General features: G+C 44.9%; 1 protein-coding gene across 4 annotated transcripts in view; it reads left to right on the top strand.

Annotated features, from left to right (window-relative positions):
• The window catches only part of brf1b (BRF1 RNA polymerase III transcription initiation factor subunit b), a 42,591-nt gene that overhangs the window by 15,426 nt on the left and 9,497 nt on the right, over positions 1 to 17,668 (top strand). For all 4 annotated transcript variants that reach the window (XR_004775810.1, XM_035524414.1, XM_035524415.1 and 1 more), the window contains 9 exons: positions 434 to 527; positions 1,294 to 1,420; positions 1,616 to 1,655; positions 1,989 to 2,081; positions 2,396 to 2,701; positions 11,022 to 11,083; positions 12,751 to 12,832; positions 13,017 to 13,069; positions 13,673 to 13,944. Coding sequence is in view for 3 of the 4 variants with exons in the window: in XM_035524414.1 (XP_035380307.1) it covers positions 434 to 527; positions 1,294 to 1,420; positions 1,616 to 1,655; positions 1,989 to 2,081; positions 2,396 to 2,701; positions 11,022 to 11,083; positions 12,751 to 12,832; positions 13,017 to 13,069; positions 13,673 to 13,944 (1,129 nt within the window). In the remaining variant the exon portion in view is untranslated. The remainder of the gene's footprint in view (positions 1 to 433; positions 528 to 1,293; positions 1,421 to 1,615; positions 1,656 to 1,988; positions 2,082 to 2,395; positions 2,702 to 11,021; positions 11,084 to 12,750; positions 12,833 to 13,016; positions 13,070 to 13,672; positions 13,945 to 17,668) is intronic.

The raw sequence follows: 17,668 nt of genomic DNA, 5'->3' as shown, positions 1-17,668 counted from the left end.
TTTTATTGTAATAGTGAAGTAAGTACCTTCTTTGAAATGCATAAGGTGGTCAACAAGAATGCGAGCATTTATTGGCTGAGCTCAGCTTTGCAAGATGTTGCTGTGTAAATGTAGTGGAGGCACTTCACGCGTGCTGAGCCTGACTGCAGGCAGTAGAAGCGATGAGACATGTGGAGGCTTGTCTTTGTGTTCATCTACTGAAGGACTTCAATGCACTTTGTAAACAATACCGCAGCCAAACTATATGTGGGTCGGGTTTACTAATTCTATATGCAGCATTTTTTTTCAGATTGTCCTGTCGGCTTTATCGAGGTGCCATGTGAAGATGCAGTAGCACTTAGAAAACATGTTTTCATTACCATTTGTAAACAGAAAGGTTGCGCCTGAGCGTGATTATATGCTACTAGAAACGGGTCACCTCTTTATGTTGCAGCTCTGCTGGTGGCAGCCCGCATGCACGAGTTCCGTCGCACGGTGAAGGAAGTCATTCGTGTGGTGAAGGTGTGTGAGGCCACTCTCAGGAAGAGGTAGGCGCTCCACCTCGATGAGACATCTTTTGGCGTCCCTCACATTGCATTTCCTTTTATGTTTAGGACTAATTGAAATTGCATTTGGATCTGTAGGATGCTGGAAACTTGCCACCTTTTATGTATTTCTCTTTGGATGGTTTCTATACTCTTAATATTTTTTTCCCCATCCTTAATTAACTGTACTGCACTGTGTACATCTGAAAATTCTTTTTTTTTTTTTTACATCCCTGGAAAGATTTTAGAAATCACTTTATTTGCTGCATGTTTTGACATATGCAAGGATTTTCTCTTGGTACAGGTACCTCAGATAATGTAGTAAATGCCAAATAAAGCTAGGGAGAGGATACATTAAAAATCAGTAATTATTAAAACATTAATAAAGAATACAACTGAGAAATTAATACAGCTGAAATTACAACTCAGAATACAACTGCACATTTTGCAGTGTATACATAAGCATCAGGGAGAGTGTGCATATGACAGAATAGTTATGTATAAAGGAGTGCAGTAATATGCTGAGCGAGCAAGGAACAAACGATGCTCCATTGAACACCTAGTGCAGTGTGTACATGAATGAAGTTACACCTATATGGCACGTTTCTCAGAAGCCAAGGACACTTTACAGTCAACGCCCCGCGTTTACATCCAGTCAGCACTTATGTAATAATAGCTGTTATCAGTTCCACCCGTATTTAAAATGACGGGCAAAACTGGTGGCCTCACTGTCCGTTCCCTGTCCTCGTCCACCTGCGTTCCTTTTTAGGCTGACAGAATTTGAGGACACTCCCACCAGTCACCTCACCATCGACGAGTTCATGCGTGTGGACTTGAACGAGGAGTGTGATCCTCCTTCTTTTGTTGCCGGTCAGAAGAAGTTAAAGATGCAGCAGGTTGGTGCTGTGACCTCACCTGCACAGGTCAACATGCACATGATATTATCCTCTGATTAATATTTATGCTGTAGAGGCAAAGGGGTGTTTTGTGTCACAGGCATCACAGACAGTACGCCTGTGTTTTGGAAGGCTTTCATCTGGTTCATATTCTTTAGCTGTGCTCCTAACAGAACAATCGCCCATTTATTTCAGCTGGAACAAGAGCTGGCCAGGAAACTCGATGAATATCAAGGTTAGTTTGTACAACCAAAATAAGGTATTGATTTATGTCTCGATGTACGATTGTCTTGTGAAAAAGTACCTTTTATGCTTGGCTTACCCTGTCAGTTGCATTGCTGTGGTTGAACAAGCATTTTGGTATGTCATCGAATCAATTAAATCACACTGCCTTCATATGATAAGGTTGTGTGGCATCATTCAGGCCTGTCTTTTGCACTAATGAACCACTGTACCACATACCATGTGCATGTTCAGTGATGCTTTAAGATGGGAGTCGTAATGGCATGATGAATCAGGGACAAGACTGTCGGTATTGAGTTAGAGGCGCGTATGCTTTTCTCCGCAGGTGAGATCAGCTCGTACCGGGACGAGATCGAGACAGAACTGGAGAACAGCAGGCCCAAACTGAGAGGGAGTTATGCCTCCTACGCCAAGCGAGGTACTGCAGTGCACCACAGGGGGCCTGTGTGCAGGCATGTTTATTCGGTCCTCACACGTGCTGCTTCTCATGGTTGATTATGAAGGTACTAGGTACCGTGTGGTTTTTCTGTAAACAAATAAGTCACTGATAGAGAAGCATGGAAATCAGTGTTGTGTAACATCACACGAGACTGAATGGATACACTGAATTTAAATGTGTGATTAGATTTTTTTTTTAGGACTATTTGATAGCCACTTTGAATGGACAAACATGTAATTGACTATAAAATCAGCAAGTCCTTTGAACGCCCCTTTATCTCCTCTGTGTGTTAGAGGCCCACGATGACAGCCTGTCTGGAGTCTCTGAGCTTACTGAAGAGGGAGAGGACCTGGAAGACGAGGAGCTGGAGGCAGCAGCCCAGCACCTCAACCAGGACTTCATAAACCAGGTTCTTCCAGAACTGGAGCAGGGCCCTGAGGGGAGTGCAGAGGCCCAGGAGCTAGGTAAGGAGCTAGCCGAGCTCCCCAGCGCCTCAACCCACGTGCCTCTGACCGCCCTGCTGGGTCCCTTGCCCAGTGCTGCCAGCCTGGGGCTCAGTGACTCCATCCGCCAGTGCATAACAGAGGAAAGAGGAGACGGTGAGTGGCCTCGAGCTGTTCAGAACCTGCCCTCCCTTTACTGGCAGGCTCCGCCTGGCTCATTCGGGATTCTTCTTTTTTTTTTTTTTATATTTTCATATGGCTCCTTGTTTATGGTCTGGGGAACTTGCATTGAAAAACTGGTCTTGGCTAAATCCACTGGGCCCTAATGCCAGTGACCTGATTAAAAAGAAGAATTACAGCTCCTCTAGCTATGGTCTGTTGTTTTGACACAATTGTATTACATTAAGCAGAGACCCCTGGAACCCCTTCAGATACTATGACTGAATTAATTAATGGAAAACAGTGTCTCCCATTAGGCTATATTAAGCCCTATAAACCATAGGCTGTATTATGAGTTTTGCTAGATTGGAATTGAAATCCATGGTGTTAGTAATATATCACTTGTGTATTATTTAAAGCATCATTCACCAAAGAGGCAGCACATCAATCTTTTGAGAATATATGTATTCAAATATTGTTCGGCATTGTATGATATAGCTTAAGTAAACCCGTTTGCTTCCTTTAACTAAATAAACTGTGCAATATTTGTTTTTTAGATTGTTGGCCCTTTAGACCAACTATAGAGTGTGAATATAGGAGTCATTCCTGCATTTAAGTTACCTGCCTTTGCCTTCAACTAATGTCTTTTTCTCCTTTATTATTTCATTATCCATTTTGGTGTCCATACTATACAACATAGCTATTTGTTTTTCCATTGTAATATAGGACTCAAGAAAGAGTTGATGTGTTTAATAATCATTTCTCACAATTTAAACTAGGAATATCTGATTAAACATAGTTAAAATAGCCTTTTGCAGTGTGGGAAAGTCAAAGCCAGAGGAAAGGGGATTTAGCCCTATAGACTAATCAATACAAGCTCTCCTGTTTTGAGGTGTTTTGATCTATAACCAGTATCCTCCAGACTTCTCTAACATGATGAACAAATGAAATATTTTTGGTCTACTGCATAACTTAAACACGTGCCTGTTCTCTTCCTGTGTCATCGGAATACATTTCAGGATCATATTGTGGTTTGCCTGTAAATGGGATGGTTCTGTGGACAATCTGTTATCAAGCTCAGGCGCAAAAAGATTTAGAAGAGTTAAATGAGCAAAAGGATCGCAATCCATAGACCGTATGTTCTTTATTACCGCGAACGTTCATAACACAGTGCCGTAAAACACCCCGGCCAAACATCAGGCGTTTTAAGATCCTTCTGCTGTGCTCACAGCCCAAGTTTTTCATTGTTCTGGAGATGGCTTTGGGGGATTAACAGAATCAGAAATGTGGACAGAATGTTTTAATCTGGAGAGAAATATTAGCTCCATGCAGCAAATGCTCCAGCAGTAACACAAACACTTAGTGCCTAAATCCCTCTTTGAAGATGCGCAGGACTTTACTACATCGACGTAGAGGCTAGATGTATGCAAAATGCTACACATTCTGATAGTGTTGCCTAAAAGACACCTTTCACAATAATCTCTTCCCAGTATTATTGGAATAATGTAAATGGTTTTACAGAGAAGTCCTGATTTTGGGCAGGGGGTAAACGCGAGAAGCTTAAAGGATTATCACCTCATATTGGTCATTTGTTTTTCACCCATGATAGTTTAAGGAATGGCCTCTGTGTTCAGGCCAGAGAAAGTCAATAAATAAATGAGTAATGTTTGGTTAGGAAATGCTGTGCTCATACTCTGTGAAATAAATGAAATATTACGCTCATACTATGACCATAATGTACGCCCATACTGAGATCAATGCCATCAGTGGCATTGATCTCAGCTCTGATAAGACTGCAATTAAAGGCATAATCTAGGCAAAGGTCATTCAGCTTGAGGTAATGTGCTTTTAACAGATATGTAGTTCAGCCAGAGGAGTCTGGAGTTAAAATATATTTAGCTTGCATTACTGCTGTCTGAACTAATACCACCTTCAGAAGACATATCTTGTGAAGGTCTACTTAGCGCAGCACCGCTGTTATGGTTTCAGCACCTGCTGTTCAGTTAAACTCAGGCCATTCACTTTTGTACTTTGACCCTGACAACTGACCCTGTCATTAATGTAGGATGGCTTACTTCCTCTGGTGTGTGTAGTTGCCCTGGCGATTGGTCGGGGATATTTCTCTCCCGGTTAGAGAGGAGAGGTGTGGCAGAGGTTGGTCGGGGATATTTCTCCTCGGTTTAGAGAGGAGAGGTGTGGCAGTCGGGTGGACCCATGCCCTGTGGCTGCTCCCTGTGAGAGCTTTTATGGACTTCACTTCTCACCATGTGGCTGTGGGTCGATATTACTTGCCATCATCCTGCTCCTGTGTGTAGGGTGAGGCTGATGACTCTGCAGTAGTGAAAGCCTCTTAGGGTTTCCCAGTAAGCCCGGCTTTATTGGTTTTTCCTCCACAGGAATAAATCCGCCTTTCCCCAACAATAACAACAAAATGCGCAGCGGACTGCAAAATCTCGGTGCTTGCGAACACTCGTATAATGGCGCGTGTGTGCACGTTATTAAGAATATGAGGGGGAGAGAGTATTTACCTGCGGAGAATTTTAACAGGGAGGAAGAGTGAGAGGCTGCTGCATTGTTTGGACAGGAGAACGCTAAAGGGTTTGACAGACAGAACTGGAGAGAGTGTGAGCTGGGGAGTGAGAAAGGGAGTGTCTAAGAATGCAATTGTGCGAGTCTATGAAAATGGTGTGGGGGTTTATAAACCAAGCAGCACTGTGTGAGGTCTCCCAGATGCACCTCTCACTCTGACAGTCTGTCAGTACTGAGGAGCCTTTCTGTCTCTGCAGACAGTCTCAGGCTCATTCTCCAGGGTGTTTTTGTCCCCTTAGCCCTTATTACTATTGCTTGCAGTCTTTCTGTCTCTCTCTCTCCCTCTCCATCCATCCATCCATCCATCCATCCATCAGTGCATTAAGCTAGCTATCTATCTAGATATCTACGTACCTGTCTCTCTGTCTGTCTGTCTGCCGCAGCTGAAGTGGGGAGAGGAAATCTTCATTGCACGACCTTCCTTCTTCACTGACTATTTAAAGCAGCTCTATTTCTGACTGACTGGCCACTTTTAGCCCAGAAAAGGGTTGTAAGTAGTCCGTGCTTATGTAATCAAAAATGTTGCTCAAGCACAGCACTTGAGCATTTTTAAATATCAGTTCTATCTAATGAGAATAAAAAGGGTACTGGATCCAGTATCACTTACTTCTAAATGTGTGTAAAACCCATGAGAGGGGAAGTTGGTGGGTCTGAACCATTATTTGGCTTGATAAGGAGAAAGAAGCATTAAGGAAAGGAAGGTTTTCTGCAGGTCTTTTTCAAGCCGTGTTTCAACTCTGTCATTTAAAAGGCAGCGGTCCCTGCTCTTGAAGGCCGACCCCTTTCTCATGCACACCCGTGTGTTGAACCTCATGAAATTGGATGCCATGTGAACATTTGTAGAAGATATCAGACTCCTAAAAATTTCAGTGCATGTTTGAATCACACTAGACTGATGTACAGTTGTTGTTTTTTTTTTTTTTTTTTTTTAAAAACACGCTCGCTGTTAATTAGAATGGCATCTATTGGCAGTAGCCCACGTGCTGTGGGTTTCCGGTATGGCTCTAGCATCATTCTTACACTAGCACGTCAGTGCCCACAGCCATAAAGGCTGGAGCTCCTGAACAGCCACGTAATGCGTCTTTTTTTCTGCCAGCGTTCCTTCTGCTGAGCGAGCCTGCCTCTGTCCCCACGGCCCGGCTCTGGCTCTCGAGCTCGTCTCTCCCCCCAACCAACCCCCTCTCCTGCCCCCCTGTCTCTCGCCCACTGCCTTTTGCCCTCTGTCTCCCTTCCCCTCACCCGCTTGTCAGGGCAGGTGCTCTCCTGCTGCTCCTGCTGCTCCTGCTGCTGCTACTCATCTCTCCGTGGGTAAAATATTGATCTAATGGCTTCCGTGAGTCCAGGCAGCTGTGTGTGATTCAGAGCGATAGCCCCGTGGCCTGAGCCAACACGAGCGAGAGAGAATGAGAGTTCGGGAGCGGAGAACACGCCACTAGACGACAGGACAGCTCGACGGACCTTCAGTGGAAGACGCTCGGCATGAGGAAGAGCGAGAGCAGGAGAGAGAGAGACAGAGGGAGAGAGAGAGAGGGAGACAAACCCTCGATGGGCGAACGCTACACTTAACCTTTCGGGCGAAAGTAGATGGAAATGTTTGACAAGATCAAAAGATGCTGAGGGATTGCAGGAGCCGCAAGCCTCATTCCTGTGTGTGAAGATTTATCCTCCTCCAGACAGCATACAGAATACTAATATCAGTAGGGTGCTGCTTGGATTAAAAGCCCATTTCCCGTGCGGCTGAATCAGAACTGTTACGGAACTAGTCAAAGAAAAAAAAAAAAAGCTGCATAAAATCGTTAGCTTATGAGTTATAGAGCATTTGTATGACATATTTGATACATGGGATCTCAGTCATGTTTTTAACACTGCTGAGTTTGTGTAGGGCTGGATAGAAGACATGCACACTCAGGATTTTTCCTCCAACAGACTCAAGCTTGTTAGTCCCAGCAACAGAGGGTGACAGACATGAGGGATCTGACAGGAATACGGATGTGCTTGCAAAAAAAGGCAGATATGTAAATAGTTCTTCACAGTTTCAGACCTAATGTGGACTGCTACTAGTTACGGCGCGCCTGTCTGTGTGTGTGTGTGTGTGTGTGTGTGTGTGTTTGTTGTCTGTGCTGTAGCACTGCCTTTTCCCTAGAGGGTAGATGTTGATGAACAGTGTTCAGAAACTGACCTCCTGGCATTTACACACTCTCACTTGCGCAAAACATCACACGCACACACACACACATTCTCATCTACCTATTGGCCCTACAGCACAAATAGTGGGAGCAGGTGGTGAGTTTGGAAAGGGATTTTGGAAGGTTATGTTGGCATATTGCGCTCATTTTCCCCTTGGCCTGCGTTGTGTGTGTGAATGAGCACAGCGCTTTCTAAAAATCTCAAACCCCTGAAGTCTTTGCTTTTATAATCTAGAAAAATGACCCAGCTATCTTTAAGGCAGGCAAAATGTGCTTATCAAGATGAGTATCACTCATATTTTAGCCATGTGTTTCAACTAGACTGCTTGTGTCTTAGCTACTCCCTGTATACAGTATTTAGTGTTTTCCTGAGTAGTGTAATTTGTATGTTTCATCAGCAGCGATTACCCTAAATGACTCGAGTGTATTTTCAGTGTTAGTTCTTCTCTGAGCAGCACCAAGCTGATCTTTTTATTTGCATAATCATTCGCATGACTCATTATGTAATTTGGATTATGCTCACTCAAGTGCACAGTTGCGGCAGAGGCCCGTTGCTCAGAAAACATGCTGACTGTTCTGCATTCCGGCTTCGGCTAGCGGTGTGTTCTCTGTCTCATCGCGCGTTGCTTTTGGTGTTGTTAAGAGATATCTTCTAGCTACAGGTACTTGTTTGCTGGCATTTCTTGTATTTAGATCTCCACTGTCTCGCCTATGCGTGTTCCGAACATCTTAAACCAAATTACACAGTTCTGTTTGCTTCTCTGGCCTGCTACGTCGATTTCTTTTAAAGCTTGCTGTGGTGACTTCCTCTATGGTCTGCTGTGGTGATTTCTTCTAAGGTCCATTATGTTGAGTTCTCTAAGGTCTGCTAAGGTGACTTCTTCTCTTGCATCCTCTGGCGATTGTTTTCTATGGCCTGTCGTTGTGATGTCTTCTGTTGTCTGCTGTGGCGATTTTCAGCACAACCAGAGCTGAGCGCAGGTTCCTCTAGCCAAGACACAGCTGAGCTGGCATGCGACCTCAAGTTGACCCCCGCCGGTTCTCGGCACGAGGCGGGAGATGCCGCCACTGTTGCCGTGGCTGCGGCCAGCTTCCCCGCCGCTGGAAAACGGCGCCAGCTGCCAGCATCCCAATCCTCCCCCAGCCCACCTGCTTCTCTCTGAGCCGGCTGTGCCGTTGCCGTGAGCAGCGGCAGTGATGTGCGCCGCTGGGTTCGATATGCAAAGCCCACTCGTCACCCATGCCCACGCCACCGGCGCCAGGCCCTGCCTGGGCAAACACGCTATCGTCAGCTTGCAGAGGACAGACCTATTTTCAGTTATAGCCCTGCAAAGGATTTGGCTCACATTCAGCTCCTAAGAAAAGCCCCCGGGCTTCAGTGGGGGAACGGTCAGAAAGGAGTACAGAGGTTCGAACGGGTAATCATGCTTGGTGGGAAAGAATGCGGTTGAAGTAATAGTTGCCTGCAAGGCAGATCATGAGAGGTGCTGGGGGTCCGTCATGAGCAGCTTCTACACTGGAACATGATTTCCGTAATCTTTCCTCGCCTTTGGACATCAGGTGAAGCCGCAGAGCCAAGCAATAGCCGTAGATTCGCTTGTGTTCATTTTACTGTGAATTCTAGGCATTGGTAACTGCTCATCATGCTGCATGATTGGGAAAGCGGACAGTTATCATGATGTCAAACGGACCTGCACTGAGGGATGGCTTCAGCTGCACTGCACGTGAGCAAGAGTTTCAGCTGGCAGTGCGGGATTCTAGAAGGCAAGCTCCAACTTCGACAGTTTCAGACCCATTTTCAGTTTTCTTGCATGCTGTAGGTTACTGTTGTCATTGAACAGTTTCAGGCTCTTGGCATCCTTTATCTTTTGTGATCGCAGCCTCTCTGCTAACGCGCTCCGAATCAGAAGTGTCCCAGGCACCCCTCTGAGAGGGCTGGCAGATTGTGACCCAGTTTCTCTCTTCGCCTTGTGTCTGAAATCAGCTCCCCTCCTGATCCGCTTGCTCCTGCTGCTCATTCCCCACCATTCCCTTTCAGCTCCGCTTTCTCTTGTTTTCCTGAGCCCTGGAGCGTCGGGGTATGTCCTCATGTGAAGCATGCACATTGGAGCATGCGTGTGTGCGTGCATGCATGTGATTGTGTGAACATGTGAGTGTATGCATGTGTCTGCGTGACTGTGTGCGTGACTGCGTGTGTGTCTGAATGTGTGTGCATGTGCAGGGGGAGTGTTGGCCATGGAGGAGGCATGGCTCAGTTTTGGCTAATGAACATCTGCGGAGGTCCTGATCTGCGGAGGCGCGCCTAATTCACAGCAATATCACAGTCCGGCCCCCTCAGCGCTCCCTTCAGCGCTGCGCTCTCTGCTCTTAATTATCAGGGAAGGAGGCTTTTTATTTAGCGAAAGACTGAGCTTTTGAAGTCGCAATAATCAGGCTCTCAGCTAGAACGCATGCAGCTGAAGGTGCAATGCCGTACTTTACTGTGGCTTTGTCAGTGATTTTTAGGTCCTATTTTTAATCACTACAAGGTTAACGAGTCAGTCATGGTGTATAGTCTCCTTTCAATAAGAGCTAATTTAGGAATGCTTACAATGGCTTAAATATTTATCCTGACATATGGTAAAATTATTGCATAGAAGTTCATCATTTGTTTCGGTGATATTTACAGTATTTGTAAAGGCACTGATATACTTTGAAGGTGTGTAATTTTGAGTGTTCGTGTCATATTCCGAAAGCTTTAGCTCTCCGGGCCAGTTCTTGTCTGTTTAGATGTATGTCTGTGTGTTATGATTTCTATTTACAGTTTTTTCCTCACCCTGGTCTGACTGAAATTAATATATTCATCCCAACACATGATAATTATGTTTATATGACACTCAAACATATTCCTATGAATCTCTGGTCCAGCAAATCATACTATTCACACAGTACAGACATCCTTTTGCAATTTGCCTAAATATGCAATGTGTGCATACATATTAAATAGAGCTCAAACTCGAATAAAGTCTTTAAAGACAATTTTGGAAAGTATTTTCTGGAATACGCCAAATCCTTTCACATCGCAGCTAAGCCTATTACTGGCAATTACACAACAAAGAGATTACTGGGACATTTGTTATTGACAGAACTCCACAGTAGTGCTGTTCCTTGCTGAAATGGAATTCCAATTAGAGCCGGAGTTGTGGGCTGCTTCTGTTTTGGCGGAATCTCTGTGGCCTCCAGTCAAGCCGAGACGTTATGCTGTGTTTCATTTAAAAATGAGATGCTGGGCTGAAAGTCCTGCCTGCTGATGTGGCGGGGCGCTAATCACCGAAACACGCCCCCCCCCCCCGGGCATCCGCTAGGTGTCTGAGAATGCTGGCCAACAAAGCCAGATCATCAGCCTCTGCCTGCTTCCATGTAAATTTCATGTGTTGTCTGCCCACTGTGAACTGGTGCTCATTGACGGGGAGAAGTCGGAACCTGTTTCAGAGGAGTGAAGCTAGCCTTGATGTTTCTTCAGCCTATTCATTTGTGTGCTGTGCCTTTCTCTGTGTCCACAGACAACAAATCCGAAAGTGGTGAGCTTGATCTGGAAGGCATCGATGAGGACGAGATCGAAAAGGTTTGCAATTTTTGTTTTGATGTTTATATGTTTTTTTTGTTTGTTTTTTTTGGTTTTTTTCTTTCTTTCTTGATCTTGCATAAAAAAGGTAAATCTTCATCTCAGGTGCTGTAAGAGAGTTTCCCCATCCATTTTAGTCAGGCATTTTTTGTAACTCAGTTTTAAAATGATTTATTTTTACGTTTACAGCATTTAGCAGATGTTCTTTTCTAAAGCAACTTGCATGCTTTGCTCTCCTTTGGAAGACATATCCTCTTTACACTTATATAAACATCATCATGATAAACACTCATCAGGCCCAGGAGCCAGACAGACGCACAAATCCACAGGCCCTGATTTACTAAAGATAAATGTGCAAACTTGATATATCCTGCAGAAAGAAAATTGTGTGCAAGCCGATCTACCAACAGGATCTATAGAGAGTTGCACCTTTCAAATGACCAAAATAGCAGGTTTTGTCTGTTTTGCGGGTTTGCCCTGACAAATGTACAGTTTGGGTTGTTCCTATCTAAGGGTGAAAAATACAGGGTGGTGTTCTTACAAATAGGTTAATTTATTTCCTGCAAGGTAGTTTATCAAGCCACAAAGTAGTTTGCGAATGGAGAGAAAGGTTTGCACATCTCAATTATCACACCCAATTCTGCAGTCTTAAATTTAATTTAAGTTTCAATTTGTTTCCAGGAGATCTCTTTGAGATCTAAACTCATTATGGCTATCGAGGGCATTTAATGCACACATAAGCCCCGATTAAATGCCTTCTTTGCACATTATATCTTTCATGCAAGTTATCTCTGTCACTAACTGCAAAGCCAACTGACTACATGTGCAGTTTATTAGTTAGCCCACGCATATTAGCACTTTATATTTGGTACATTAGTAAATGAGGGCCCCAGAGATTTTAAGTGCAGTTTTTCCATTAAGTGCAGAATTGGTGCTAATTTTGTTTCTTGAAGAGGCGGGTCTCCAGTCTGTGTTGGAAGGAAGAGGGGAACTTGGCTGTGCCAGGGGGAACTTCATTAACCGTCTTGGCACTAGTACCGAGAAAAGTGTTTGTGCTTGTCTTTTTATGCTGATTATATTATCAACCATAGTCAGAAAACCACACACACTATGAACACCTAGCTAGTTTCCAGCCTAGCTAGTTTGTATAATGTGGATGTCTACATGAAATGGCCGTATCTGCTTTGTCTAGGTGAACTGTAGGTTGCTCTAGTGGATATGTAGACCATATGTAGAGTGGATATGCACAGTAGAGCAGGTGAAATGGTGTGCTAGCAATGTTGGTCTGCCATACGTTTGATTCCCAGGGAGCACATTTATACTGATAAATGCACGCAAGTCACTTCGAATGAGGGCATCTGTCAAATGCTGAAAAAGTAAATCTATAGTTTGAAATCATCTTGTAAAAAAAGAACCGCAAGTCTTACATTTTTACATTTACTGTGTATGAATATATCCATGCACCACACTAATGCAGAAACATGCAAGGACCATGAAGTTGGAGAACTGTTAGATAGTGAAGTCCCTTCATTCATCCGATTGTAAATTTACTTCAGACACCAACAATTATGTGCCCACCTCCGTATTACGTTATCTCACAACAGAACGCACGTGGACATATAGTAGTCTAGCTGTGTAGTATTCGCCCTATGCTCTCCTCTGTGCAGTACATTCTGAATGAGAAGGAGGTGCAGGCTAAGACAGAGCTGTGGATGAAGCAGAATGAGGAGTATCTGAGGGAGCAGAAAGGTAAGAGACAACAGAGAGGTCTGTTTTACACACTCAATCGCTTTCCGAGAAAGGCTCCCATACCTCAAACTGCTAATCATAAGTTTCTGGACAATTTAAGAGATTTATTTAATTTGTTTCTTAGCTTTGCCTCAACTGCACTGAATCCAACTCACTCTGATCTTTATTTTTTTTTATTTTTTAGAAAAAGAGGAAAGAATAGCTAAGGAGAAAGAGCAGGGCATCTATAAGGAGAAGGTGAGTATGAGTGTGTGTGTGTGTGTGTGTGTGTGTGTGTGTGTGTGTGTGTGTGTGTGTGTATGTGTGTGTGTGTGTGTGTGTGTGTGTGTGTGTGTGTGTGTGACACTGGTGAGCAAGGGCGCTGACCTCTGCTCCTCTACTGCGCTGGGGTGCTCAGACACACCACAGCTGGCCATTCGAGAGGGGCTGCCTGCCCTTCTGGTCCACCCCGGCCTCCCTATGCCACCTGGGCTTAACCTGTCTGCCATGACATCTGCATCGCTCCTCCCACCCAGGTGCCATTAGCCAGCCCGCTGCCTGATCCCATCAGTAGGTACGGTAGTGGTGCAGAGATTGGTTCTGTTCCAGCCTATAACGAACATGAGCGGCTCACCTGTGATCACAGGGTTTGAATCCGTTTTACAGGAAACTAGTAGGGTGCTATTATCATCGTCTTCTTGACAGGTTTCAGATTTGCATCATTTAGTGGAAGGCCAAAGAGGGAAAATATCATTAAATGTAGAGTAACTGTTTAAGTACTGACTCTTTAGTTGTTTGCCAGTGCAGAGTCCTCTTCTCCCAGGCTAAGCCTCTAGCCTGTCTAATCCTGTGGTTTCGCAGCCCAAGAAGCCGTCCAAGAGGCGGGAGCCCATTCGAGCCAGCACTGCAGGGGAGGCCATCGAGAAGATGCTGGAGCAGAAGAAGATTTCCAGTAAAATCAATTACGATGTGCTGCGAGACCTCAACAGCAAAGGCAGCGGGGGCAGTCCGGCCCATCAGGCCGAGGAGACGCCCGTCCCTGGCCCTGGGCGCAAGAGGCTCGCCCGCCGCAAGAAGCAGCCCAACAAAGGCAACCTTGGCCTTGCCAAGCCCGCCAGCCTGATGGGGAAGAGGTGAGAATTAGCAGACTGTTCCTTCTGAACGGATGGGTTTTTTACGGAGCAGCGGGTTCGCGTGCAGGGAAGGCCCCTCGCTAGCACCTTGCTGTAGCTTTTCCTTCCTTTCTACACTTTGTCCTCAAACTCTACAGACGCTGCCTTTCTATAGTAACAGGGCTTTGTCCCAAGCGGTAAAATACTTCTTTTGTACCTCTTACAAAAGACAAGATCAAAAGGCTGTTCCCTGCCCTCAAAGGACTGTGTTTTTTCCCTCCTCCTATAAGATTTTGTCTCTCCTCTGTTCGTTTGGCTGACCTTCAGAGTCGCTTCCACCAGGAGAAAGGCTTGTCATCAATTCTGTGCCAGGGTTTTCTGTTTGCCGTTGCATGGCACCCTGTGGTGCTTTCTCGGAGCTCTGCCCCTTTCCCAATTAATAGTCCTCCACTCCTAAAGCCCCGGTGAGGGAAGTAATGAATCGGCGCCAGACGGAGCACAAGATCATGACTTTGTCTCCTGGCTTAGTGAGGGATGGGCTCCCATTGTGTGAGTTCTCATGCTCGGTTCGTTTCATTAATGATAATTAATAAAATCATATTGCATGTTGAGATGCATGTGAGTCTGACATCTGAGTTCTAGTGAAGCCTTCATGTTTTGAAGGGAAGACGAGCAACGATTTTTTTGCTTTTAAACTGCCATATGATGCGTGTGATGTAATGAATATAAACTCATTTTATTGCTTTAAAAAGATTTTTGCACTGAGGTCATTTAAATAATTATTTAACGTATTATGTTTTCTTATTTATCTGACTGTCGAAAGGCTGCAGCCCCCTAGCACTGGTTGGCTAAGGCTTGTTAAAAGATTAAATCGCCATAGTTTGTTGGCCCTGTGGAACAAATTTGACAATAAACTCAAATTTAGTTAGAGCTCCGGCTGGGAGCAAACTTTTCCTCTCCCTCCTGCAGGACCGTGGGGAGATGTCTAATGAGCTGTCATGGGAGGGGAGGTTGGCCTTGGTGCTTTAATTCCTGTTGCTGATCAAGCTTTGCTGCAACTACGAACTACTTCACACTTTTTGTAGGTCTCTGTTTTTCATAAACAAAAAAATCTTTTACATTTTTTTTTTATTTACAATTTTAACTGCTTTATTTATTTATTTATTTATTTATTTATTTATTAAGAATTAAGTAATCTGTGGAAAACAAAAAGAAGCCTTGGATGCTTTGAAGGTGTGCTGCTCCGTCCTCACGCTCAAATGTCATATCTTTTCATGATATTTAACACGTACACTCTGTATGAACTTAGGCTAATGTTGCATATTTCTTAAGCTTGTGCAGGTGTACTTGTCTACCCACTCTGCAGACCCAGCTGTTCATCTGTGTATCTTGCACAGTGGCCTTCAGAGACCCCGCTAACTCCGTGACCCCACACCCCCTCTGGTACCCAGGCAAGCAGACACAGTGCCTTGACTCCCCTGCTCATCACCCACACACACGCAAACGCACACTGCCAGCCTCCTACACCAGCTGCCAAAGCAGGCAATCCCGCACAACCTCCGTGCTAGCAGAGAGGGAACGGCACCGTCCCAAAGAGCCTAAGGAATGATTGCCCTGCGGTTCCTTGTCTTTTGGTCTCTTTTTACGTATTCCTCCTCCCTCCCATCTGTACCTTCTTAAAGGTTTGCCGTCTTTGGTACTTATAGAGTTGAGCCTTTGAAGTGCAAATCCAGTCTTGGTGTGGCAGGACAGGCTGCGAGCAGAGCCCCTATCTGCATACCTCAGAGAGAGTGACAGCCGGGCCAGACGCGCCTCCACCTTCATACTCAATCCTTGTCTGATCCTCATTTTATAATACCTCCTCCTGCTTTGGAACCACATCTGAAATGTTCAGATATAACGTGGAGCGCTGAGGAGTTGGGAGGAAGGAGTAACAGTTTTTTTGCCTATAGACATCCTGACTTGTAAATGTTAGCTTAGTGTCGGCAAGTGAGGATAAGAGATGGAGTGTGTGTGTGTGTGTGTGTGTGTGTGTGTAATTCAACAGTTTGAAATGAGAAAGATTTGCAGTACATCACGATGCCAGATGTAGCCACAAATAACCAAAGTGGAAAGCTGCATGATACATTTCACAGACAGTTGCTAAGGTCACCAGTTCCCACTGGAAATGCACAGTTTCCCACAGTTAATGTCATTGTTTCCACCCAATTACAGCAGTCCTCTCAGCTACAGCAGTTCGTCAAGCATAGCTCGTCCAGCATTGTGGGTTTGGCTAGTCGTCTCCCACAGCAGTGGATTCCATACAGCACTTTCAGGCAAGGAGGGCCCAGACTTAGTAACTGGCACTGTCATTTGCAGGAAGCCAAAGCACCCAGCAATGAAGCGTGCCACATGGTTGCTGTCATTGGAGCTACATATCACCGAATCCTGCAACCACTGCCCTAGTAACCAAATTAGTATTAACTGCTAGGTTTCACCGCAGCCTGGGCACGTTGAGCGAAAGCCAGTGTGGTCTCTAATGAACATTGGGGCTGTGACAGATTATGTCTCCGAAAGCTTGGCCTTAGTCTCCACAAAGCCCCTGTGGCCATGCTTGCGGGAATGAAAGGGATGATATGCAGGAAAAACCTTTTGGAACTGGTTGGTCCAGATTAGCGTGGGTTACAAAGAAGTGAGACCTATAAAGAACAAAGGGATCCCGGGAATCTTCCACAGCTTGCTCTCAGTCTAGCATTTTAATTATCCCTACCACTCCTTTTAACCAAATAAACCAATTCTGTGGTCATGACCGCTAGTCGAGGCATATTCCCTGGGTCATCTCACGCCTAGCCTTTGACCCACACTGAGTAAAAGGACTTCAGATCAGCTCTGGCAACTGGAAGCTTCCATTGTTTAAGGATGTGATTTATCAGTGGGCTGTGGTCTGCTAGTCTGGAGGATGCACAGTGGTAAGAGTTGGGGAGCCACTTCCTGCTGATGTGAACCACATCCCGTGTAGAGACGAAACAGCTGGATGCTGCTGTTGGTCAGTTGTTTTCTCAGGAGAATTGAGATTGTAGATTAGGGCTTTGTTTTTTGCTTTTTTGTTTTGTTTTTGGCTTTTTTCCCTTTTTTTTGTCACCTAGGATAATCAACAACCCTTGTGCAAGTAACAGCCCCTAGCAGCATAGGAGCTGCTTCACCACCCTTTACATTTGTTTAGTAATGCCAGCAAGACTGCTTGTACAGTGCTCACCTAACTACAAAACGTAATCAATTAAATACTTCAAATAGTACAGTAAACACCGTGGACAGATTTTCCATGTCCAAATATATCATTATAATTCTGTGATTTAATTTAACAGGAATGTACCCAAAAATGGTAACTTTGCTAACTGTGCATGCTGGATAGCTTATTTACTAGTCATGTTGGCTTTCATGTCAAGCTTTCGTCAACATTAACATTATTTTGGGTATTCTAATACCAAGTATTGCACTGTAAATAAAAACTACATTACAACTACAGTAATGTGTAATTCATTAGTAAGGTCTGCGTGAGCAGGCGCTTTCGCATCTTCTCAGCAGAGGTTTACTGGCACTGTTGCGCACTGGGTGAGGCAGATGCCATAGCGCTAGTTCCATGGTGTGGGAAGGCCATCTTGAAAGCTGTGCGCTGTCTTGCCTTCCATTTCCATCTGCTCTTTGGGTGCTGTGGGAGGTTGACTCAGTCACATGGCACATCACAAGCTGTGTCAGCAGGGGCCCT

The sequence above is a fragment of the Electrophorus electricus genome, chromosome 3 (genome assembly GCF_013358815.1).
Source record: "Electrophorus electricus isolate fEleEle1 chromosome 3, fEleEle1.pri, whole genome shotgun sequence".
In the NCBI taxonomy this organism is placed as follows: domain Eukaryota; kingdom Metazoa; phylum Chordata; class Actinopteri; order Gymnotiformes; family Gymnotidae; genus Electrophorus; species Electrophorus electricus.
Note: the sequence above shows the minus strand (reverse complement) of the source record. Positions and strands in the feature narration are given on the sequence as shown.